This window comes from Melozone crissalis, unplaced genomic scaffold (assembly GCF_028551555.1).
Source record: "Melozone crissalis strain CALT ecotype California unplaced genomic scaffold, PUWL_Pcris_2 ptg000023l_1, whole genome shotgun sequence".
In the NCBI taxonomy this organism is placed as follows: Eukaryota; Metazoa; Chordata; class Aves; order Passeriformes; family Passerellidae; genus Melozone; species Melozone crissalis.
This window is the reverse complement of record NW_026535801.1, coordinates 35,410,423-35,435,465: the sequence shown is the minus strand read 5'-3', so window position 1 is coordinate 35,435,465 and position 25,043 is coordinate 35,410,423. Positions and strand designations below refer to the sequence as shown.

The 25,043-nt window shown below is 40.4% G+C and overlaps 1 protein-coding gene across 3 annotated transcripts in view; it reads right to left on the bottom strand.

Moving 5' to 3' along the window:
- THSD7B (thrombospondin type 1 domain containing 7B) overlaps positions 1–25,043 on the bottom strand; it is a 299,304-nt gene that overhangs the window by 239,688 nt on the left and 34,573 nt on the right. For 2 of the 3 annotated variants that reach the window (XM_054277755.1, XM_054277756.1), the window contains exons 2-3: positions 5,490–5,583; positions 3,335–3,508 (exon numbers count right to left, since the gene is read on the bottom strand). In XM_054277755.1, the coding sequence (XP_054133730.1) occupies positions 3,335–3,473 (139 nt within the window). In that variant the 5' untranslated portion in view covers positions 3,474–3,508; positions 5,490–5,583. Of the gene's footprint in view, positions 1–3,334; positions 3,509–5,489; positions 5,584–20,051; positions 20,116–25,043 lie in introns of those variants that run through there. The other variant, XM_054277758.1, reaches the window with a different exon arrangement.

Sequence of the window (25,043 nt, the reverse complement as noted above, 5' to 3'; positions counted from 1 at the left end):
TACTCAAAATATTAGCTTGTTTCTTGCACTTAATTCTGATTTTGGAGCTAAATTTTAGAGATTTTAGAGAGTCACCAAAAGAAAAAAAAAAAGAAAAAACACCTAGAATTATGATGTGGACTATGTGTGTGTTACTATTCTATACACAGTTTTAAAAGCCTGAATGGCAATCACTAAAGCATAGGCATACTGGCACTCCAGGAACTCTTAGGGCTACTCCAAGTGTTGGAGAAAATTAACATGGTGAAATATTCAAATTGCTAATTGGCAACTGCATTAAATACTATCAATTTACAAGAATTTAGGTCCAATTAAATTTTGCAAGTGCAAGAAAATTATTCAGCTATTTGATGTTGCTGAGTAATTTAGCTGATATGATTATTGTTTTCATGTTTAGTGGCCACTAAATGAGCATCTGACAGGAAATGTCTGAAAACCAAAAGACACAGGGTACAGATATTAATTTGTAACTTCTAGAAGCCAAAAGCTCCAAATAAATGGTTTTAAGACAGGTCACAAATAAGCAACATGCAAGTGATAGCCCTCTGAATAGCTGAGGGAAGAGTATAAAATTACCTCACACTGCCAAAGTTTCATGTTTTATAATTTCAGAGCCTGGGGATTTTTTGGATACAGTGATTTCAGTACTGTTGTTTTCCCCTAGACCAAGACCACCAAGCCAAGAATGAAAATGTACAAGTCTTCATTAGACAGTGTCAAGGATTTACCTGAAAAAAGGTCTGTATTATGAACTGCAGCAATTATATGATTTTTTTTTCCTTTTCCCCAGCCCCATCCATATTAGGGATGCCTCCCTGGATTTGTGTGTGCTAGGAAAATTTATTTCAGTACATAAAAATTCATTTTCATAAAGTCAGAGCTTTCAGTAGCATAATCTTATTTAATTATAAAGCATGACATTTCAATAAGAAGTTGAATTTCTCCCCAGCAGGTAAGTAACTTGCCATGCTTACAACAGACAATTCAAGATTTAAAAACAGAACAGATCATCCCCTTTCCCATTATGGACTGTTCATTTCTCATCAGATTGTTTTATTAAGAAAAAGGACAGCAGCTGCAGGTTTTCATTCTATTGGAATGGATCTGCTCAGCTTTTATTTTAGAAGTTACTTAATTTAGGTTCACTGTGCTGTGCTTTTATTAACTTTTTATTATTTTGTATTGGGTACAAAAGTCCTCAAAATATAGGATGATTTTTATACAATTATTATACAAGCCACAGGTCTCAATATGTCAAGATCTCCATGATCCACATCCCAGAGTTGCTTTATTATTAATATCTTACCACAAGGAGTTATGTTAACTCTTCTACCTCTCCAGATCCATCCATTTAAGTCACCGCCCCTCTCTTCCCAAAACACTTCCTTTTCATCTTCTGGAAGACACACCTTTGTGACTAATCACAGTGACAAACCTTTTCAGGTAAGGTATGAAAATGCTCACAAAATCAAGCCCCATATGCCACCCTGAGAGCAGACTGCCATTTACTGCCCATTCTGTTATTTCTCAGGAAAACTACAAAAACAAAAGATTCAGGATTTAGAAATGCTGATGCTTCACTACTACTGCAGGAGCTTCACAAATTATACTTAGTTTCTCAGCAAAACAAAATGTTTTGGGTGAACATACTATTCATTTCAATCTGGAACTAAACATTTGGGGCTTAGATGTAACTTTTATCTGACTTTCAACAAAATACTTCAGTGGGGAAAAAAAGGGAGGGAGGGGTAATGTTTACAAATATTGGAGAAAAATCTTTTTTCTTCAGTTGGGACAATACATTTAGCTGGAACTCACAAGGTATTTTCATTTGGAAAACATATCAGTCAAAGTTGTTTTCTACCTCATGCCACTCCATATGCAGAGAAAGTACATCAAAATACTCTTAGGATTTAAAGTTTTTAAAGTGACTCTTGAGAGATCGGATATTTTTAATGCACTGTGGGAGTCACAAGAACTGATAATTTTCTTGTGCATCTGGAAGAGGAGCCTTAACAACAATCCTATTGTGGGGCTTTCAGAGCATGGTGCCCACACAATCCTGGACACCAAATTTTCTTAGCTCTAATTACATCTGCCCCAGATGCCTTTGAAACATTGAAAGCTCCTTATTTTCAGCTGGAATCATTGAGTCAAATTAAAGTTTTATGATTTACAACGCACAGCCCTAATGACTGAAGAGAAGACAGACAGCATCGAAGGCTCTAATTTGTCTTTAAGAAAACAACTCTACCTTTCAAAGCTTGTTCAAAAATCATGTAAATAACAGTGAATTGGAGAAAAGAGAGTCATTGTTTATTTCCTCCTCATTTCACATGCTAGACAGTGTAAAGAAAAAGTCTTTATAATACAGTATCATGCTGTACTTCACCAGCCCTTCCCCACATTCCCACACCAGCAGCCAGGCAAGTTTGTGTTGATCCTATCAGAAAAACAGGAGTTCTCCCAGAAAAACTGCTTCATTATTTCACTAATTCAGTCTATTACCTTCTACAGAAATGTAATTAAAAAATAAATAACCAAAATACCAAAGAACCTCTCCAAAACAAAACACAAAAAAAAGAGGGAAATTATTTTTCCATCACATTTAATTGCTGTGTTGCTCAGTCACAAAAGGCCAAACCTCAAGGGGATCCTGAGCAATGAAACCCCTGGTTCAGTTGGGTATTTTTGATTAAGCACTTTAAGTAAACATTTCCCAAATTAACCAATCTTTGCATTTCATTGAACATTCTCTGCAGTTGTGTGTTGGGCTGCAAAACAAACATCTGATGCACCATGCTTGGTCCTGTGCAGCTGTACCACCCCACCCCACCCACCCACTCCAGCACCAAAGCATCTTCACAGCTTTCCAACCTTGTACACATTCAATCACTGCATGTATCCAGCCTGACTGAGGGACAGAAATAATTCATACACCAATGCAATTACAAATAGATCGACCAACAGCATGGGCTTCTGACTCAGTTCATCCTGAGAGATGCTGCTGTGGCCCTTGCATGCAAAAATTAAAAGAGAATTATTAAATATTTCAAAGAAAGCAATATTAGGATAATAATCTAGTAAAAATACTCCAAGATGAAAAGCATTAAGGAGTCTAGAATTATGCTCTGGGTGGATAATTGCAACAGACATGTAGATTACTAATGTCAAACACAAATTAACTTTCTATTTTTCAGAATTTAAAAAAATTAGAACAGAAGACATTATCAGACTTTTAAAACTTATTATTGAAGCAAAACAGAAAGCACAATCATGTCATCCTTTAATACAGCAAGCATCTAGTAGAGAAGCTAACATATCTTTTTCCTACCTGTTTTCCAGACAAACTGGTGACCTCTCCTGGCTTGCAGATCAGCTGTTTGCAACATTAAGAAAACAAACAAAAGGAAGGGCTTCCCCAGGCTCTGCCATGCCCAATGAGGAGAAACCCAGTTCTGTTGTAGAAGCATAATTCAGATAATTCAGTCTCTTGTATTCTTTGGTCCTAGAATTAACAACAAAAGAAAAAACCAAAAGAGAAGGCTTGTTAAAATATTTAGACCACCAAGGCAACAGGCTCAGCCTAAGGGTAACCTGGTGGCCACTGTGGATTGGATGAGGACAAGTCTGTTACAGTGCTTCACTTGGAGAGGGAGAAAAGAAAAGGAAGAAGGGAAGAGAGAAGGGAAGGGGGCCAGCTCCCAGAGGACCTACAGTCCCACCCTACAAAGCCACTGTAAATGCTTCAAGCAGGCTCTTAGCAAGAATTCTGCCATTGCAATAAATGGCAATGAACCCAGGGGCAGCGTGTGGCGTGTGCCTTCTTTTCTCTATTAGCTTTAGCAGGAATGGTATCTTGATACAGGCAGACTAAACCAAAGTGAGAATGGATTCCATGAACAAAATTCAGCTCCAAATCCATGCCCTACATTTAAGATCCAGGCCTGGAAGTGTTTTAGCTCCAAACCCTGTGTAAACATGGGATACACAAGAGCAACTACAGAAATGCAGCAGGAAAAGCAGGGGTTGCTTATTAGCACATGATGGACCAGCTTGAGAGGGAAAACCAGACACTACACAGGCATTTCTGTGGAATTTGGGACACTCATTCAAGTCCCTTTGGATCATTGAGCTCCAGGTCAGCAACCAATTACTCCAGAGAGGTCTCTCTGACTAAGGGATTTTAATTAGGCTCCCCGACACTTCAGACAAATACCAGAGGCACATTGTGAACGAGACTGGAGTGGATCCAGTCCTGCTGCTGCAGCAGTTTTACACTACACAATTCATTAAGATAATCACTGAGTGGTGCTGGAAGCAAGGAGGAATGCTCCTCTGGGTCTCCCATACAAAGCAGGAGACCAACTCCTAAATGCCAGCTTCAGCAAACACCCACATGGTTTATATACCACAGAAAAGCTTCAAACAGCAGAGATTAACAAACTCACACAATAAAATAAGATCTTAAAAATTCCTATTCAGTCCAGTAATTCCAATCTCTGTGTCTCTCATTCCACAAGATGGCCAACTAGACACTTAGGCAGACTTTACTTGAGTTTGAAGTTATTTTGGATTCATCCACATTCAGGTGGGAACAATTTAGAAATCTCAAAAAACATTCATAGTACTTCCACATCAAACAAGTTTCTGATGTAAATTTACATTAATTTATATTAATTTTTCTGATGCAACAGCTTTTGTATTTATACCATACTTAAATTCTCCACATAGTTCTAGTTATTAGTGATTAATCCTACTTTTATAGGTAAAAATGTCACATCTCTACTTGCATAAGGATGGAGATAATACCTGTCTTCAAGATTTGTCTTCACGGGCATAATCTTGGTGATTTTCATTAAAATTATCAGTTATTAGAGGTTCAGTCCAGAAAATTCTATTACATTGCTAACCTTATGAAAAGCAACATTGTCATAGCACATAATACACAGCATCATTCTTGATAAGAAACTGAAGATAAATCTGGAAATTGTACACACTGAATACACAGTAGAGCTTTTAATTCCAGGCTGTATTCAAATTACTTTGAAACAGTTTCTATCATGATAAATTCATGCAATTACATTTAATCAGATATTGACTAACTACAGTGGGAGATACAATGTAATATCTGTTATCAGGTTTAGCTCATTCCTGCATTTCAGATGAACAGCATCTCGTGCACAAGCTAAAAATCCACCAACCTGACCAAATAACGTGGGCAAGGGACCACATTTATGCTTTGCTTATGTCTTTTGGGTTAATTTTATTCAGAATTCACATTTAATTCAGAATGCAGCCCACCAAGTCCCAGCACCCAGGCAATGTAACACAGACCACAAGTGGCTTCACAGGAAGCACACGAGCCCAGAAATCTTGAGCGTCATTCAGAAACCCAATGCAGCAGTGAAGTCCTGGGGTGTGGGGAAGAAGGGGCCCTCAGAAACCCTGCAATTCAGCATTTTTTGCCCATCAGGATGGCTGCTCACCTCACACAGAAGAGCTGAGGAGGAGCAACTCGGCCAGTGCCTTCAGCATCGCCGTCACCATCTATGGCGGTGGGACAACAGAGTCACCAGCTTTCTGCCAAGGGAAGGACAAGCAGTTAGTGGCACTGGCTCCAACACCAGCTCTGTAGGTCTCACATACAAAAACACAAAACCAGGGAAGAGATTATTCAGATGCTCAGATTTCAGCACTGGAGGGGAGCCACACGCCCAGCCCTGCGCAGACAGCACTCACTGCACTTGCAGGGCAGCCCTCCAGGGCCAGAAAATGCCCTAAAAACACCAAAACCTAAACAGGAAGGGGTGTGAAATGGGCAAATCCAAGGCCACCTCAGATAACAGCTGATAAAGATGCTGAGGTTTTTAATGAAGCACAAGTAGGGCTCAGGAGCTGCTTTCTGAATGCACTGCCCTCACCTCAGCAAACAGCAGCACGTCCCTGGGAGCAGCAGCCTCCTGCCCAAAACAAGGGGTTTCATTCTTTGGGCAGGACTACAAAGATAACCGGCTGCTGCTCCCCACTGAGCAAGAACAGAGATTACATTAAGTCAGAAAAAACAGAAATAAATTAGACACCATGCCATGGGCTCTAATCTCCTCCACCCCAGCAGAGCTCAATAGATTCCACTGATTTGCACCCCAGCAATGCACAATGAAAATTTGTCTGTGTGTCTAGGTTTGTGTAACACAGTTTGGAACAGTAGCTGTTCTGTCCTGATATGATAAAAAATTATTGCACAGGCAACATATGCTATCTACAGAAACATGAATAAATTACATTATGAAGGCCACCAACACTTCACATCAAATTTAGTTACATGATATCTCAGCTCCCAAATGTGTCAGAATGGCTAGCTGTAAACTGGCAAACACAGATGAAAAAGGAGAAAAAAAAATGAAATTTATATTTAAAAAATTGATTTCATCGAGACTAGTCATTAAATTCATGGAATTGCTTAAATATCATAAAATCATAAAATGGTTTGGGTTGGAAGGGACTTTAAAGCTCATCTCATTCCAAACTCCTGCCATGGGCAGGGACACCTTCCACTGTCCCAGGTTGCTCCAAGTTCCAACCAACCCGGCCTTGGGCACTGCCAGGGATGGAGCATCCACAGCTTTTCTGGGCACCCTGTGCCAGGGCCTCACCACCTTCACGTTAACATATTATTTCCTAAATATGTTCAAGATATGTGCTTTAGTCTGAAAAAATATCTCCCTCTTCCAAAATTATCTGGATTTAGTCAACATCCCTTATAATCCAGGCCTGGCCAGTTCATAGTTTGCACTAATGGATTCCCTTGAAATTAAATTAAATAATGAGGTGTTGTTTTGATATTTGGAGGATTAGCCACAAGCATCCTTGTCACTTTGTTTGGTTGGTCTGGAATCTTGTTTAGAAAAACAAGGATATCATCATTAGCTGTAATGGCTGGGAATATCCAGGCAGCCTTGAAAAAGACACGTGCAAGTTTTATAATGATCATAACCATGCATTTACATTTTCTAATCCACTGCTAATTCCATTAATGACAGAATTAAATCAAACTAGTTTTGAAAAGCGAACTTATTTTAAAAACCTGCATTTCTGCTGAAACAGGGCATTCCAGTGACAAAATGTTGGAAATAAGTAAACATGTACGCAGCTGACAAGTATCTTATTGCTGAAGTGATCAAAATTTATTTTAATTTTCAACCTCAATGGAATATCCAACAGCCAAATTCCAGTCTAATCCCTGCTTAGCTAGAGAGGGGAAAAAGCCTCTGGGAAACTTTTCCCATTTTCCAGCCACTGCTGAGCAGTAAAAGGCAGGTTTGGAGGCACTGTGCTAGCCCAAGACACATCAGAGTCCTCAAAATCATCCAACACTAAAAAAATAAAAGACTGATGGTCCAAATTTGACTGTGCACTCTCACATAATGCACTGTAAAGAAGGGACCAGTTGCTCTTTCTCCAGGTCTCCAAGGGACAGGGGTTTCTCCAATCCTTCTACTCCATTTGTATGGTTTAGGGAAGCTCAGCCTGGCTCTGCTCCAACATGGATTTACAACATATTTAATACTGAATTTAGAAAAAGATCAATTTAAACTGATCCAAACCTGAGACATGATTTCAGCTTGTCATACATCAGCTCAATTCCCCCTGACTTCACTGGGAGTTGTGACCTTTCCCATCATGGGTAAATCTGACCTACTTTTGGTATGAGATGGGAATGCTGACAAGGACACCTGGGTAGCTCTCTCCATTTCCAACACATGATGCAATTAGAATAATCCCAAATACTTTGAATAGCAACAACAAAAAAGAAGAGCCATTACAGATGATATGTGTGGCTATAAATCATTTGGCAGGTGTCTAGCACAAAGATAAGCATCATTAATCATGAATAAATTTCCTTAATACAAATGTAAGTAGTAACTGTGCAACTGTTTGCCTATTACACACAAACCCACTGCCTGTGATATCCCAAGATAATCTGGATGTTTATATCATATTCTTTATCCTCAGATAAAGTCTGCCTTGCCTGCTCAGAAAGCTGTTATCCAAAAAGCTAATTCTATTCTGTTCTAAAGCAGCAGAATGCCTGGCTTGTAGCAGCAAAGGCTGATCACCACAGACAAGAACTGCTCACCATCCCTGGGGAGAGATCTCCAAAAAACCACAAATGCTATAGTGTAAAAGGCATGGAGTGTAACAAAATAGAAATGTTTGGACAATCACATATGCCAAACTAGGAACAGGCACTCAAATATAAGTACCTACGTGCCCAGTCTTTTATTTAATGATGAACATAGTTACACTAAACTTCCCTTACACTTCTATACCTAAAACACACCCTACACATTTCTCCCCTTACACATTTGGAGGGAAACAATCTTCTGGTTAAAGCAGAGGCACCCAAAGGTCACTCCACTTCCACTTCCAACTCTGCCAGAAGCTTCCAGTGTAAAAAGTCACCCCAGGTCACGCTCCGACACTAAAACTCGATTCTGCAAGCGCTCCCCGTGATTTCAGCAGAGTGACTTTGCACATATGAGAATGACAGCTTCATTTTCTATACCTCTACTGCCTCACCTCCAAACATTACTGAGAATATTTGCCCTTCTTCCAGGAGCATTGGAGAAAATCCTGGTTAAAAACATACAGAGCAAATGAGCGAGATTTATACATCAGGTGGACAAATGCTGACAGCACCTTTATCATTTTTGTCCTAAGTGGTCACTTATTTAAAGTTTTTAAAGTGACTCTCAAGAGATCAGATATTTTTAATATTATCCAAACATTAATTTGCACAGTTCTCTGGTAATTTGCTACAATAACTGTAAGGATAAAAAATATCTGAAAAAGTATTTGGTGTTCACACATCTTCATAGAGAAGATCATTCCAAACAATGAGCAGACAGTCTCAACCAGCCTGCTTTGCGTGGGAGGAATCCTGCACAACCTCCAAATCTGCAAAGCTCAATAGAAATTTCATGGTCCATCTTCAGATATAAACTTCAACAACCTTCCTCGAAAATCCACTGCTAGAAAGCTCAGTAAATCATGACTATCATCACCAGTTATTTTTGAAAGCTTGGGTATCTTAGAGATGTCCATAGTCAAAACAGTAAGAATCTATTAATATTTTCCTTTATTCTTCTATTCAATTGCATCCAATTCTTGTTCCAAAGCTATAGAAGACCCAGGAATTTAAAAGCAAACATATGAAACTACTGTACTGCCAATTAATTGCTTCTTAACTTACATCAACCTGTTTGGGGTAAAAAACACGAATCCTAAGTTTTCCTCCTTCAGTCTCTGCACAACCTAAAAATGTAACAAAAGCAGGTTTGAATTTAGAAGCTTAATTATAAACTTAGCTAAGTGGATTATAATGAAAGATGTTCCAGCAAGGGAGCTCAGACTGATGCATTATGACTACATTAAGGAAAACACCAGAGAATAGACTTTCCATCAGTAGAACAACTTTAATTACAACAGTGCTGGAGCAGAACTGCTCAGTTAAACAATGCTGCTCTTACTTCTCCTTCACTCTGAGTACTTCCAATGGACTCCACGGGAACACACTTGACTTTCAAGAATATAAAGTGAATGGGGTTTGCAGACTCTTCCCAGGAACCTGGTTCAGTTAAACACAGCTGAAGCAAAACTTGCTTCGTTTGCACACAAACATGGGTGATTCACACTCCCTCAGAAGGGCAGGAGACTTCCAAGGCAAGGACTCAGGAATTTGTGCAAGGCACCATCCTGTCCATGACACAGCCACCCACAGCCCCCAGGCCCACTGAGAGCAGAAATGATGCTCAACAACCAAGAGCTCCCCAACCTCTCCCTCTACACACTGCATTCAGTGTGACCCGAGTGAAATCCAGTCCCTGGAATTCTCAATGGGATTTAAGAGCCACAGACCTTTTGGTGTTGTATCAGCACTCAAAGTAGGGTAATTTACCTTCACAAATGTGCTTCAGGCCATTATCATACCCCTTGCAGCAGGAACAAGTGCAGAGCAATTAAGATCAAAATGCTCAAGTCTGTCAATAGGCTTCTCTCCTGAACTCAGGAATTGATTTTATTTTTTTCTGAGCAGCAGAACAGAGAAAGTGTCCAACAACTTTTAAGTAACCTTTTCAGGCTGCTCGTGCACTTTTATATATTTAATTAAATACAAAAAAAAGGCTGCAGAAACTCAAATCAAACATCTCATCAACACACCAACAGTCACCCTAGAAACTTACAAAGGCCCATTTTTTGGGGGATAAATAATTTTGGGGGGTTATTTTATCTAGGTTATGTTTACAACCCTTACACATTATAGCTGAATGCCTCATGCCAGCCTTCTCAGCCAGCACAGCAGAACACAGCCTGGAAGTTCTGTGATTTCTTCACATTATAGAACATCCTTTCTGTAACAACAAAACTTCATAGCTTTGAGGGACAAAAAAAGTTTCTTTTTGTTTATTTTTCAATGGCTAGAGAAAAGTTTGAGTCTATTATCAATACACTGCTCTGCTGAAGCTTTTATCATTGGCAATGGATGAACTGAAGGTCCTTTGAAACTCAGCTGTATCTAAGAATTGCTGTCACAGTTGCACAGATCTTGGATTACTGTTAAATTGCAATTAAACAAAGGCAAAGGGAGCTGGCAATACTTCCAACACCATTTCAGTAAATGCTATTGCAAGTTTTTGTTCAAAGAGGATTACTCTCACTTCACTGGCAAAGCATTGCATATAATGCACATTCAGCATTATAATACCATTTGAAAACTAGTATTTGAAATTATTTTCCTTTAAAAGGCAAACCTGGAAATCAGAGTGAGTAGAGAGCCATGTCCCTACTTTAGCAGCAGGACCATTCACATGGAAAACAACAGAAAGGTTCAAAGTCACCAATTACAAGGCAGCAGAGTTTCAAAAAAAGAATAAACAACCTCATAACCTCTGCTGCTAGAACAATGGCAGATTTCCTGAGCATTTCCATTAAAGTGCTTTCAGTTCAGAAATTAAATTGCTTTACTGCAGTGATTTTCTTCTGCATTCTGATATTACTTTATATTATTTGACATTAGTACAGCATCATAGGCTGTAGGTCAGGGAGTTTTTTCCTCTCCTCACTGGAATATGGCCACCACGTAGAGTTTATCAATCTTGAACACAAGGTCAGAATAATACAATCAAGCATATGAGCTCACAAAGACTTGGGCTCTGCTTCGCAGGGAAGGACCATCTGCCTCCCTGTCACAGGACTGGCGTAGCTGAAGCTCATCTCCAATTTGAATTGTTACATTCTGCACTTCCACACATCAACCAGAGCAATGCACACACCCAAACCCCTCACCAAAGAAACCACTGCAAATAGGCAGAAAATCTGACTGTTTTACCTGTTAATCAGTTCTGGGGAGACAATGTGGGGTTCAGTGTTCAACTTCTAACCACTGGTGACTTTGGCTAAAACAGCCAGCCAAACATGCAGAGGCCACCCTCAGTACTTCTTACATGTATAATTTTCCTCCTGCTCTAACACACACTAAGAATAATTTATTTCCCACAAGATCTGTACCTCTATTTGTAGGTAGTCATTAGCATTTTGCCATTTGCACTACCTAGCTGTAGCCCATACCCAAATGAGCTAATAAGAAGAGACACACACACACATCCACAAAATAGATCCCATTTCAAAAAACTCATTTCCAAAGTGCTGAAATAAACATTTATTCCAATGCGTCCTCTGCCATCAGCTGTTTATTTCAGTGCACCAAGGAACAAACTTATAGGAAAGGAGAAAATAAAGAGCAAAATGAAGAGCACAATGCATGGCAAGCACTGAACACAGGCTCTACAGAGTTCATCAAGCTCTGACACTGGATCTCTTCATTTCCTATCAAGCACCATCCACAAAACCTTGTGATGAAGTCTCCTATAACCAAGGCTTTATCATTGCTACAAAATAAAACCCTGTATAAGTCAGGTCCCATGTCAGAACATGTATTTTAAAAAATTATACCTTGATTTGTCAAAATTAATAAAAAAATATTTTGTGATTCCTTAATACTGATTTGTTGATGCTCCTTCTATTTACTTTGCAGCATTGATGTTAGTGGGCCAGGCAGACACTGTAACAAAAGGGTTCAAAAACCATATTGCTAAAATTAAAAAATAAAGATTAAAAATTAAATAAAAAATAAAGATAAAAAATAAAGCCTTAGTGAAAGCTAAAAAACACATATTAAAAAACCCAAATATTGGTATAAAGAACCTGTAAAATTTGCTTCCTGCACACACACACACAGATGCCAACGTGCACACACTGCACTCTGAATTCAGCTTTTACTGATTGCCACACAGACTCCAACTCACCAAGAGAAACACAGTGCAGTGGTATAAGGCTTGTACTGAGAAGCAGCATCTGCGTTTTAGCTGGAATTCATTTTCAGAAATGCACAAGCTGCTCCTTTTACCAAGTTTCCTCACACTGCCACATTTAGGACTCCAGGGAAGTTTTCCAGCCCTCCTTTCCCCCTCCATGGCAGCACCCAGGATTGATTTGCCTCTCCAGAAGACACACAGAGTAGCCAAGTGCCCCATCACAGCAGCACACCCCATCACCCCCTCCAGGGAGGGAAGAGCACCAGGCACCTGCTCCAGGTCAGCACCTGGCCCTGGGATGTGTGCCCGAAACTCAGGCATTCCCAGGCACTTGGCAAGAGCTGCAGAACCTGGTGTAAAAATGTGGGGTTTCCTATCAGAACCCACTCATAATACCTGCACATTTATTTAAAAGTGAACTTGCTTTAAACCCAGGATTAACTATGCACGGCAGCAACAAAAAGCTCCACATTGTCACAGGTGGTTAGAAAGGATGACACTACTAGTCAAAGCAATTGGAGCAACAGCTGAGTACAACCATAGATCTGGTCAGGAATTCTGTGATTCTGTTGCCTTTCCCATTCCCATTTCTTTTCTCCTGTTGCTGGCTATGGTCCCTCACTGTATTTTACCACATCGGAAAATCTTATCTCTTTAGGGTGAAAAATATATTTGTCCTGAACACGATATAATACGATTCGCACAGGGGACCCTGACACTATAGCAGTATTGATACAAAAAATAACCATAATTATATGAACTGCTAAAAGACCTCGTTGTGACACTGTTTAAGCAAGGTCAATTGCCTGTGCAGGTTGTTCTTACCAGAGTTCACGTTACATCACTGGTGCCATCATCCTGACCTTCCCTGCTGTCATCCCCATCACAGTTCAATTAACAGAGGAGTCCTGCAGTGGCTTGATGAGCATCTGCTGCCTCTACCCGGCAGTAATTCAATAAGGGAACGCCATAGGAAGAGATAATGAGAAGTCAGACCAGTTGTTCTGTCTCCCTCCAGGAGAGCAGATGAGTTTGGTTTATGGGAAAGAGCGTGACCTATGAAAATTATCAGTTAATTTTATATTTCAGAGCTTCAACATGCAACTTAAACTGTTGTCTGGTTTCCCTGCTGGTGCTGCCCACAAGGATTCAGAACTACTTTTCCTGGTGAGTCCCTGATTAACAACCCTTCCCACACCAAAAGGATTAATCTTTTTGAATTTTCTCTCTGCCAGTTCCACCAAAAAAATGGTTCCATTCATGCATTCAGCAGTGGTTGGTCTGAACTAAAAAATTAAGCACCTGAGCAGAGAAAACAGGCCAAAACTACTACTGAGGCAATTCAGGCAGAGTGAAATACACACAAACATCAAACCTGGATGAAACACTTCCACAAAACCAAAATCTCCTACTGCAGACAGTGTCAGCCTGGGTCTTGTCTCCCTGCCCCATAGGACACACTGCTCACCGGTGCTCAAATTTTATTTCTCCCTCCATTTCCTTCTGCACCTTTCCAGCAGAGACTTCCCTTAACTTCCACCTATCCTCTGAGTCTCTCCTGTTGCTTTAGGAACATGTATTCCATCAGCAAAAACTCAGAGCCACCCAGAGTCCTTCCATCTCCTATTCCACCACTGGATCTCACAGGGACTGTGTCTGAGGGATATGGCTCTGTGTGGATTTATTTTTGCCCAGTGATTGTAGTGTCCTTATGAGTTCTGCAGCTTTATTTCAACAATCTCATTCACTGAAATAGGACATTAATTTGATTTCAAATACAATTTTCTATTTTATGTCTCCTTAATATCATTAAGGCACAGATTTGCTGAAGACGATAGGCATGAGAGGAGGAAAAAGGAAGATACATTTCCTCCCTGAGTTCTGCAAGGTGATCAGTGAACCACAGTGAATTTACACAGCTGCCCATTCCCACAGCTCCACATTCACAGCTTCATTTGAGCCACCTCCTTTCCCATCACACAATTATCTGCACTGCCCCAAAGGCTGCTTGCCTGCTCTGACCACTCTTCCCTGTGGGTACAGTCACCAGGGCAGGTCATTCCTCACCCCCAGGACAGGACAGGCTGGCACATCCCTGCTTCAGCCAAACCTTCTGCTCAAAGCAGGACCAGAGAGCTGTGAATCTCACAAGGCACTTGACCCTGTCCCCAAATTCTGTTTTGTTTCTGTTGCCAGCAGAGCTCAGTCTGCCAAGCTCATGCAAACTGACATGAGATCTGAGGCTGTGGTTGCCCTCATCCAAGTCCCACAATCAGAACTTTCCCCATCTCAGTACATTCTCCTTTCTCCATTCAGTTCTGCCACCTGTTTCATCACCTGCTGCACATCGCCTCCTGAGCACCTTGTCCTTAATCCTCAAATCCTTTCTATCCTTTGCCCTTAATTCTCCCCCATACTAAACTAGCTGATTTCTTCCAAATGGCAACAGATATAATTTTATTACATCTACCACCTTTTCTCAGCTTGTTTTCTTACCCCTTTTCTCACCCTACAGCATTTTGTTCCTTCTCCTAACTAGCCCTTTATTCACTTGCATTTCTCTTCTATTTTCTAATTCCCTGGGAGTCATTTTCATCACTCTCACATATTCTTCTCTATTGTTTTTTGCCTTTTTTTCCTCCCTTGGAGACGATTGGAGAGGAAACTCTAGACACAATACATTATATCCAAAAGAGGATACTATAGCAATTTTACAGTTACAAATAATCAGCATTTAAGAAATCCTGGAATTAAGGTTGCCTTGCAGGAATGTATTAAGATAGTCAGGTTTCATGATTATATCTATTTTTACCATATTACTAAAGTCTATATTAAAATACAATTTAAATCTATCTTTGACTTCTCTTGCTTTTATCTATTCATCACACTTGCTTTCAACCCTCTCTTAAAGCCTTACTCATCCTTCTCTTTGAAACAGGCAGAAAGTACCTATAAATCCAATAACTGCAATTACAAAAAATGTTATTTACTTCACTCTTAGCAGCTATGTGCACCATTTAAAAAAAGGCTTTTTTATTTAAATGTACGGGGTTAAATAACTCAAAATTTGATAACCACAGTATGGACTAGATTCCATCTGGTTAAAGGAAGAATAGACATGGCCTATGCAATAAATGCTGCTAGAGAAATTAGTCATGTTCACTGGCTACTTTTGATTTAAAACTGCATCTCAGCCTTAACAGCAAAGTAAAACAGATATATTTTATACATATACCATATATATAACATATATAACTATTTCTAGACAGTCCTACAGGGCACACCTGTAAGCTGCAAGCAAGGCATATAAAACACTGTTTCAGGACAAGGATGGAAAACAACTCCAGCGCCAAGACAGGCCTACAGGGGTATTTTAGGAACCCAGCAGTAGGAGGAACCTGCTGAAATTCCTCAGTTCCAATTATCCATTCCTGATTTGCACTTTGTCCACTGAAGTTTGGGATGGTTACAGCAGACAGATGTTCAAAAACACATCTGTCACACTAGCCAAGGTAAACCAATCAGGCTTTTGCAGGTTTCCCTGCTCATTTTTTACACTTTTCCCCTTTAGCTGCATTAATAAGTCAATTAATGCATAAAGCCTTCTGTAAAAGCACACCCAGATGGATGTTTACCAGACTCCAGCCTTCCCTTCTATGTGTTTCAGAATTTAAATAAAATTTGAGCCAACCTTCTGGAAAAATCAGTGCTGGCAGAAGCTCTCTTTGTGGGTTCACACTAAGAGAAATTAACAGCTTCTGCAGTGAAAAAGCTGTACTTATACCTGAATAAAATAGTCTTGCTAACTGAAAGTATTTAGAACTTCTTTTACAAATGCTCTCAGTATTAAAAGCTGCATCTACTCCCAAAGGCTTGAATTCCACATTATTTGAACTATTTTACATTCCTGCAGCATTTTCTTCCTTCAGAAAGATGGGAGTCTGAACTAAATACAGGACTTGATAGCAGCAGTAATCCAATATATCTGATTACATAAACAAATCTAAAATTAAATTAGAATTTAAATGGCAGAAATAAATATATTGCAAGCCTTGAGCATTTCTTTAAAAATTGGCCTACCAGGCAATATTTGGCAGAGTTGGTACAAGAGCTGGGTCATAATTCTGTGGATACTTTTTTCTTTATGTGGTAAAACTAGCAGGGAACTGGGTTACAACTAGAGTTAAACTCCACTTACTATGTAATTTTTACTCAGTACCTGAGTCCTTTTTTAAAGGACTGCAATTGCTTTGAGTTATACAAAAAGATTGATCTGTAGAAAGTGGAAAATGTCTCCTGTCCTACTTTCAAGAGTGGGATTTTGTCATGCCAGCAAATGTTTCATAGGACCATTTCAACTCTAAAAGAAAGGGGAAAAAAAAACCAAGAATTTTTGTCCTGTGGGAAGAATTTCCTCTGAATTGCAGGAAAACACATATTTGCAAATATAAATACACTTAAAATCATGGGCTCTGCTTTTCCTCTATTTGTTACTTTTCCTGCTAAACAAATTTAGCAGTGATTTGGATTTGGTGCTAATGAATGCCGAAAGCAACTTGGCTTCCTCTTGCCAAGGACCTCCATAAACTGCAGCTCAGCAAAACAAGACAATCTTCTTATCCTGTGTAAGAGCTCAATTAAATCATCATTTTAACATAATCCTATTTAGTGGCTCTCACATTTTCTGTCCTGATGCTAACGATGTTAATGGCTTGAAAAAACAAGGAGAGTAAATATACAGAGATAGAAGGGAAGGACAGAAGAGAGGAAAATACAGCTTCTGTTTCACTGAAAATCATTTGATGGTAGAAAAAAAAACCAAAATAACACCAACCAAAACCAAGGAACCTCAAACTCAGAAGAATGGAACCAGCCTGCACAGAATATAAAATCCAACACTTTTCCTGGACCCCAACCCCATCTTTCAAACACAACACAATTGTGAGCTGAGAAAAACTGCTCCAACCAAAAACTTCCAAGCAATTTTCCAAAGTTTTACTGCTTCCATCTACAATACTTACTTAGAGGTCAACACCTTGCTAGGGAAATCAATTATTATTACAACAAACATTCAAAAAACCACACAAGAGGGCTCCAGAACACCCCTGGAATGCACACAGCTCTTTATGCAGAAGCGACTAATCTCCCAGAGTACTATGTAAATTGGTTAAGCTTAAGAGTTGCATTTAAAATTACCCTCAATATCCATTACAAAAGAGAGGTACCTACCCACTGATAAATTAGCAATTGTAATAAGGGACTGTAAGGCTAAGGGTAAATTGATTGTTGTTCCTAATTTTCCCTTTATTTTAATCCAAAACTCTCCAAACTGCAAGAAATAAAAGTACAGGAGAGAGGGTGAGCAAAAAGCTTTTGACTGCATATAAAACATCTAAAAATAGTGCTTCAGTATATTTCCATGTGCTGGAAACATCAGTGAATATCATCTATATAAATCTATTCCTAGCAGAGGTTTTCAGCAGCATCCAAGACTCGAGAATCAATTGTAAATTTGTATTTTAGATTAATCAATAAGAAAAAGCACAAGACAGGCTTTAAACAATATGCAGCATTTAGCAGGCAGATAGAGCTATGCACCACCTTCATACAAAATAGATAGAGACATTATTACAAGCCATATATTTTTAATCTTAAGGAATTTATTTGGGAGGAGCTTAAAAAAAATGCTTTTAGGGAACCACTTGAGGAGGTTTGTCAGTGATGTAAGCCGCTGACAGGGATGAGGGTGCAGGATGCAGATGGGGGATCTGGCTGGTGCCAGTGGCTCCGTGGGCAAGGCTGGAACCCACACACACACACACACATACAAAAGGGAGGGTTTCCCACAGATCCCTGTGATGTGCCAACACCTCCAGCAGCTGAAGAGCTGCACTGGAATATCAATGTGTGCCCTACCTCCAGATGAACGAGCTGTCAGCACCAGGGAGAAGAAAAGGCAGGTTCATAACGACACAGAACGTAGGGAAGCTGCAGATCCCTTTGCAAAGCCCACCCTGGGAGAAGGTCACCTCAGCAAAGCCACGAGGACTCTCCAGGCTCAGATCAATGCTGCCAGGCTCACTGAAGCAGCTGTCACTCTCAACACTCAATAGTCCCCAAATCCCACAGGAAAAAGTGACAGATGTCACATCTCCCCAGAGTGAAATGATGATAGCATATACCCAGAACTGATGGCCAGCTCAGAGGTGCTTCCCTTCTTTGCTGGCAAGATTGATGTCTGGTGTATCTACAGGGGAGCAGCACTTAATCCATGAGGGAACATTACAGAGACACTGATAGCCTATCCTACCCCAACAAGAAAAAAGGACTTTTTCTCCTCTACTTCTGGATTAGGCCAATTGCTGTTTGAATGACGACCCTGGGAAATTATTCGATCTCTAACAAAACTTGTGCCAGCATCAGAATGAGACTTTGCAAAGCCATCTCATTCTGAGGTCAGTTTGTCAGATTGCTGAAGTGGTACAGAGAGGCACCGAGACCCCCAGAGCATTGCTCCAGGCAAGGGAAGCTCTCTGCATCAGGACTCTGACCCTCTGTAAGGAGCATCACTTGAAATGAAACCTCTCAAGGCCTCTCAGGGATGGAAGTGCCTGTAAATAGTCACGTACCAGCTCCAGTGAATCTCCTAAACATTCACCTGCATGGTTTTGTTATCTCTTGGCAGCCTAACACAATCTTGCCATGCCCTGCACACTCCACCAGCTAACACCGAACCTTTACACAATCCATGATCTGAGACAGAGCAAATGTTTCCATTTTTGTGGAATTTCAGTGCACACTTATGCACCCAAACTGAGATACAGACACTGGAACACAGGGAAAACACTGCTCATTTCCTCCCTTCACACATTTCCAGTATTAAATATCATTGTTTATTAATGCAAAACAACTTGCAGAGAGAAATAAGTCTAAAGTCGACTTTCCCTTTTGTCTCACATAGCATTTCTCATGAGAGAAAAGACAGGGTTGCTCTCAGAGATAAAAATAAACATAATATTCCAAGAAAACAGGTTAATTGGGAATGAAGTTACAGCAGTGTAACTCTTTCTGCTTTTGTACATATACACTTCTCTAAGTACCCTCATGCAAGTCCATACCTTAACAGCTCTTCAAACACACCCACCAGAATCTGCTCAACATCCATGCCTGTTTCCATTCTAATAAAGTTTCTGTAAATTCAAAACCCATTCAAAGGTTGTTTGCTACTGTTTAATTAACTTTTGAACAAATAGAGAGCTTGTTTTCCCCCAAAATTTGTGATTTTATTTTCTGTAATAAACACTGACAGAGTTTAAGGAGATCACTGTTGCACTTCCTGCATTAAACAGACCAAAGACCCATCCTGAAAATACACGTATGCATGCCAAAACTTCTACTGAAGCTATGATGTGTACTTTAAACATGGATCTCATTTTGCTTTGAAAGCGTTAAGAGTAGGGAAACAAGAAATTGTGTATTTATGTAAATTCTTCTTGCAGTTAAGCATCGTTTATAGCTATAAATTTGAATTTTAAAGAACCAAATTAACAAACAAACAGGTTTGTAAGCAGTGAACCCTGTCTCTTCTGTACATTTCCATTCCAATACAGCAGTACGAGTTCTGACTGATGGGAAAAAATAACTGGGGGGAAAAAAAAGAAAAATCATTCTAACCTTTTTAGGACTACCCTCAAATGTGACCAGTGATTTCAGGTGCTCCTTACAAGACACAGCAAATGGGCTGGGATTGCAGAAAGCAGGTGATGAGAAGCTCCAGAAGCCTGACTCTTTTACAGGCATCTTAGAGAAATGAAAAAGAAATGTATCCAAAATTATTCACATTACATACACTACTGCAAGCTCTCTCCTGATTGCCTTAGGGGGGTTAGAACAGCAGCCTGTGAAAAATAAGCGTCCATCAGGCTCCTTGTGATTTCCAGACACGCTCAAAAAAAAGGTTATGCTTATATATAATCCTGACATGCCAAGTGTTATTTGGGGATTTAAAAAGACATTGTAACCATCCTAATAAAGGCCATTATATATTGCTATAGGATATGGAAAATAATAGGATAGATTAAAAATGTTTTTTAAAAGCCCAGCCTGTGCAAACACCTAAGCTTTTGTAAAGAAGTGACTCTCTTCTGAAAGGAGCCAGTTCAAAAAGTCTGCACTAGAGGAGAGGTGGAAGAGGAAGGAGAAAAAACCTACAAAAATTATGTCTAGACAGATCTGGTGCATGCACTTCTTAATTAGTGTAATATATATGAATTTTTCATGACAAAAAAATCAACTTCTTTTAAGAAAGAAAATCAGTATGAATTAAAAGCTCTCTCTAAATCTTTCTTTAAAAGACTACAAGGACTACTAGATAAGTCCTGTATCAAAGGAATTTATGCCATTTGATATGAAGTATTACAATACTGGACCTGAGTCTGCCATCACTGAACTCAAATGAAATTTTTTAGCAACCTAATCCACTTAAAACAAATTCCTTGGTTAAAACTTGTTTCACTTTATTTCCAGAAGGAAAACTGCCTTTCTGGATAAAGCCCTGGAGCATGTAATGTATGCAGATGTGCAGTCATATACATAAAATACACTCATTAATGTACTTACTGAAAGTGTTTATTAATAACCCCATTTCCCACAGCCTCTCAGAAACATCACAGCAAGAAAACACACGTGTATTGCAGCAAGGGCAAAGATGGAAGGAAAAAAATCCATCAGTAATCAAGTTTAGCATGACTTTTGTTTAGCATGACTTCTCAGTGCGCCAGTGGCTCAAACATAAAAGTGGCCTCTTGAATCTCAAACTAGGTTTCTGATGTAAAACAAAGTATTAAGAAAATTATCAAAATGAAATCTGAACAGTAGCTACCCATCCTCCTTGCTAAAAGTTATGGTCTCATTTTAGAAGCAATTAACTCAAGTACAATCCCATCAGAGAGAAAAATGTAAATCTTTATTTCCTTTATGGTTTCACCTAATTAAAGAGGTGCCTCATGGATGTACTGAAGCCTGGATGTGTATGGGTGCTCCCTAGGATGCTTCCCTCCAGTTTCCAACACAACCTCAGGTGGTTCATCAGCTCAAACTCCTCCTCACACCCCCACTCTCCACTCAGGTGGCAGCAATGGATGGGATGCCCACCACACACGGGATGCTGCAGCCTTCCCACCCGTGGGAGCAGAGAGGTTGTGCCTGCTCCAGGCAGACAGCAGCCCCCTCTCCACAATTACAGAAATGAAATTCCTTTGGGCACACCTACCACCATGAAATTTGGTTCAGACCATGCAGCAGAACACAGGCACGCACAGTCCAGGCTAAAAATAAAATTTAATAGCACATTACACACAAGCTCATAATCAATTAGCATTTATAATTTGGCAACACATTCTATATTATTTTATACAAAATTGATTGTCTGCAACTGGCACGGTACAAGACCTACAATTAAAATTAATCATTCCTACTACAACAGGAAAAATATTTCCTCCATATTCCCCCTACGGTGCACCACTACTTTGTTTCTTTTCCTTAAGGATTCAATCTGTAAATTCTGCTATTATATCAGAATCTCCTTTATCTCAAAAGAAGTTTTGTCTCTTTCATGGTGGCAACATAAAATCTGCAAACATCACCTTTAATGCATCCTAAGAGATGCTCAGAAATCCAACAGAAAATTAAAAGCACCTGAACACATTTTAATGTTTAGAAGAGCACAGTGTGGGGAGAGAGGGGAAAATTTTTTAATACAAACCTGATGTTTTACATTAAAATACCCATTACAAAACTGCAAGACAGGACTATGGCAATGAGCATCCAGGCCAGGGTCCAGAGCCCCACAGAGCCGTAGGAGCACAGATGGTTTGCAGGAACATCCACTCCTGGATCTGCTGGTGCAGGTGAAGCTCAACAGAGAAAACCCAAACCTGGGACTGCTGGGGTGCTGAGGGAGGCAGCAGCAGCCCTGCCCCTGCACACCTGCTTTATGGGGTGGATGGAGGAGCTCCCCAGGCTGTCACCTGGGTGCCCTGGAGCCTCCTTGCTGCAGGGACCCTGCTGCCACCCCGGGGCAGCAGCTCCATGAGTGAGCCAAACCCAGGCTTTGTCTCTGCCAGCCCCAGCTGGGGCTCCTGGGGTGCCTGAGCACAACCTGCTCTGCAGCAGCTCTCCCACACCAAACTGCTTCCCCTAGCTCCTCACAGCAGTTGAGCAGCACACAGAAAATTGGATCATAAGGGCAGACAAATAATGCATCACACACTGCAGCGCCAGGAAATCTTCCTGTCTTTTGAAAGAAACTTACTGCTGAAGCCTTAATTTGAGGGAATTGAAAGCCTCATAACAATTTACGTTGGATTAAGGTTCCTGCCCAGTTAAATGCCAGTAGTGACAGTCCTAGATGAGTTCCCATCTTATGACCAACCACCAGCCACAAGCTTACAGGCACACTGTATTTATCTGCCTTCCCTCACTGCAGATTATGTTCCTCAGGGGATGCAAAATCTCACAACCCAACTACACCAGCTGAGAACTATGCTCAGTCTTCGAAGCACCTCCAGTAGCTGATGGGCACCTTCATTCCTCCCAAAGTTTATCACCTTAATGTGATAAACTGATGTGATTGATGGGATTCAATACAAGTTGAAGAAACATCAGTTTCTTCAACTTGTGGGTGACATGCATAAGAAAAATTAGCATCTCTCTGAAGTCATTCTTGATATGGCCAGCTAAGCCACTGGCCATCTTCCCATCAGCCAGTCCAAACAATTGCTGGAATACCAATGGCTTACATCAGCTGGAGCAGGCATCCTTCAGTCTGATCCATTCTCCCAAGTTCACAGAAAAGTTCTTCCAGCTTTTGAGAGTCCATAACCCTGGTGTGAGATGCCATTCTCTGGGAAGGAGAGTCCCCCTGCTCCCTGAGCAATGAGCCATCCCTTGCAGCAGGATCTGCCCATCACCACTCCATTAGCAGCACCAGGCAGGGAACAAAATGTCAGGCTGACACTAGTCAAGGTTTCGTGCTTAATGGTCACACTTGAAACGTGTCACAAAGGAAAAATATCAAAGTGTACCTAAAATTTTAGTCCTTCTTTAGCTGCAGATTCCTTTCACAGCATCTTCGAGCTACCAGCAGCGAAGATGAATTCAGCAGCACTTCTGCCCTGCAGAGTTCCATTACCAAACCCATCCCTTCCCAGCACTGTCCTGCCAGGCACCACGTCTGAGCTGGAGACAAGGACTGGGGTATTGCTGGGGCTGGGCACCTGATGCTTCTTTCCTGAGGATGGAGCTGCTCACAACAGTTCTGGCTTTTATCTCCACTGCCTCTCTCCAATCAAAGCAAGGCTCCTCATCCTCACTGAGCCTGCTGCCCAGACAGCTGGGACAATAAGGAATATCTCCCATCCCCCATTCTCAGAGCTGCATTACACAAATTCAAATGTTATACAAGAACAGCCTCTTCTAATGCACTCTCACAAATGTGGGTATCTTTCCCTTCTAGCCTTCTTCATTTCCATTTTACTTTTAATTTGCATTCTTCTTCCAGCCTGGTTTTAGCTCATTTACCTCACTACAAATGATTTATAAAGTTTAACAGTAATCATGTATCATTGTCGACATACATATGTTTGACTAGACTCACAGCACAGAGCTTGTTTTAGCTACTCAAAAATTATTTGCTATATAACAACACAGATGATTCACTTGATATCAGTGTTTCTGACAATGTATGTCTGTGCTGAGAGCAAGGAACCATAAGACAAAATCGAGGAAAGATCTGGCCACTTCCAGGGATAATTCACTGCTTTCTCCTTCTTGCAGAAGCACTGATGTATTTTGTGTCCAATCTCTGATGCCTTTTAGGGGTTTTCTCTGAGAAAGCCCTGATGGGCAGAACCTGTCCTCAAGAATTATCACCATGTTTTCCTTTCTGTAACTAAGCAATACAGACCATCTAAATGGGCACACCCAAACTATGACACAAGTTTGCCAACAATAATCAGCTAGTCCTTCAGGAGACTCAGGCTGCTCCTGGGATAAAATTCCACTCCTGAAAATCAGCCTCACTGGAGAACATATTTATTTGTCTGAGTTGTGTTAAATCCTGAAGCCTTAACATTTCTCATGGCAAATTACCAGAGCTCTGGAGAACCCATGAGACATCAAGAGCTATCACCTGTGCTCCTGCAATCCACATGTGTTATCACCTATCACACCACAGCATGGAGCAGCTGTCTCCGGTGACCTTGAAGTTGCCTCTTCCTCCTGAGAGACACAGAGCATCACTTTAATGAAGTGGTGGCAACTTCTGGAACCCCAAATCATATTGATTTTTTCATGTCTGTCTTCATACATCTGTAATCCCCAATGACTCCACCATCAGTATCAGACAGCACAGGCATTCATCTTTCAGTTTGCTGTCGAGTGAAGTGCCAGCAGCTGACAGCCCCTGCTCCATGGGCATCTCTCTGCAGCGTAACACTGCTAAATGGGATCTCATTCTGAACCTGTCTCACTTGGCATTTTTATATTTCAACACCTTCTTCATTACTTTATTGGCTTAAAAATAATGGTGACTACCAACGACATGTCCGAACTCACGCTTCTCTGCAAAGTCCTTAAGCTCATCTCTAAAACCACATTGTACTGCTG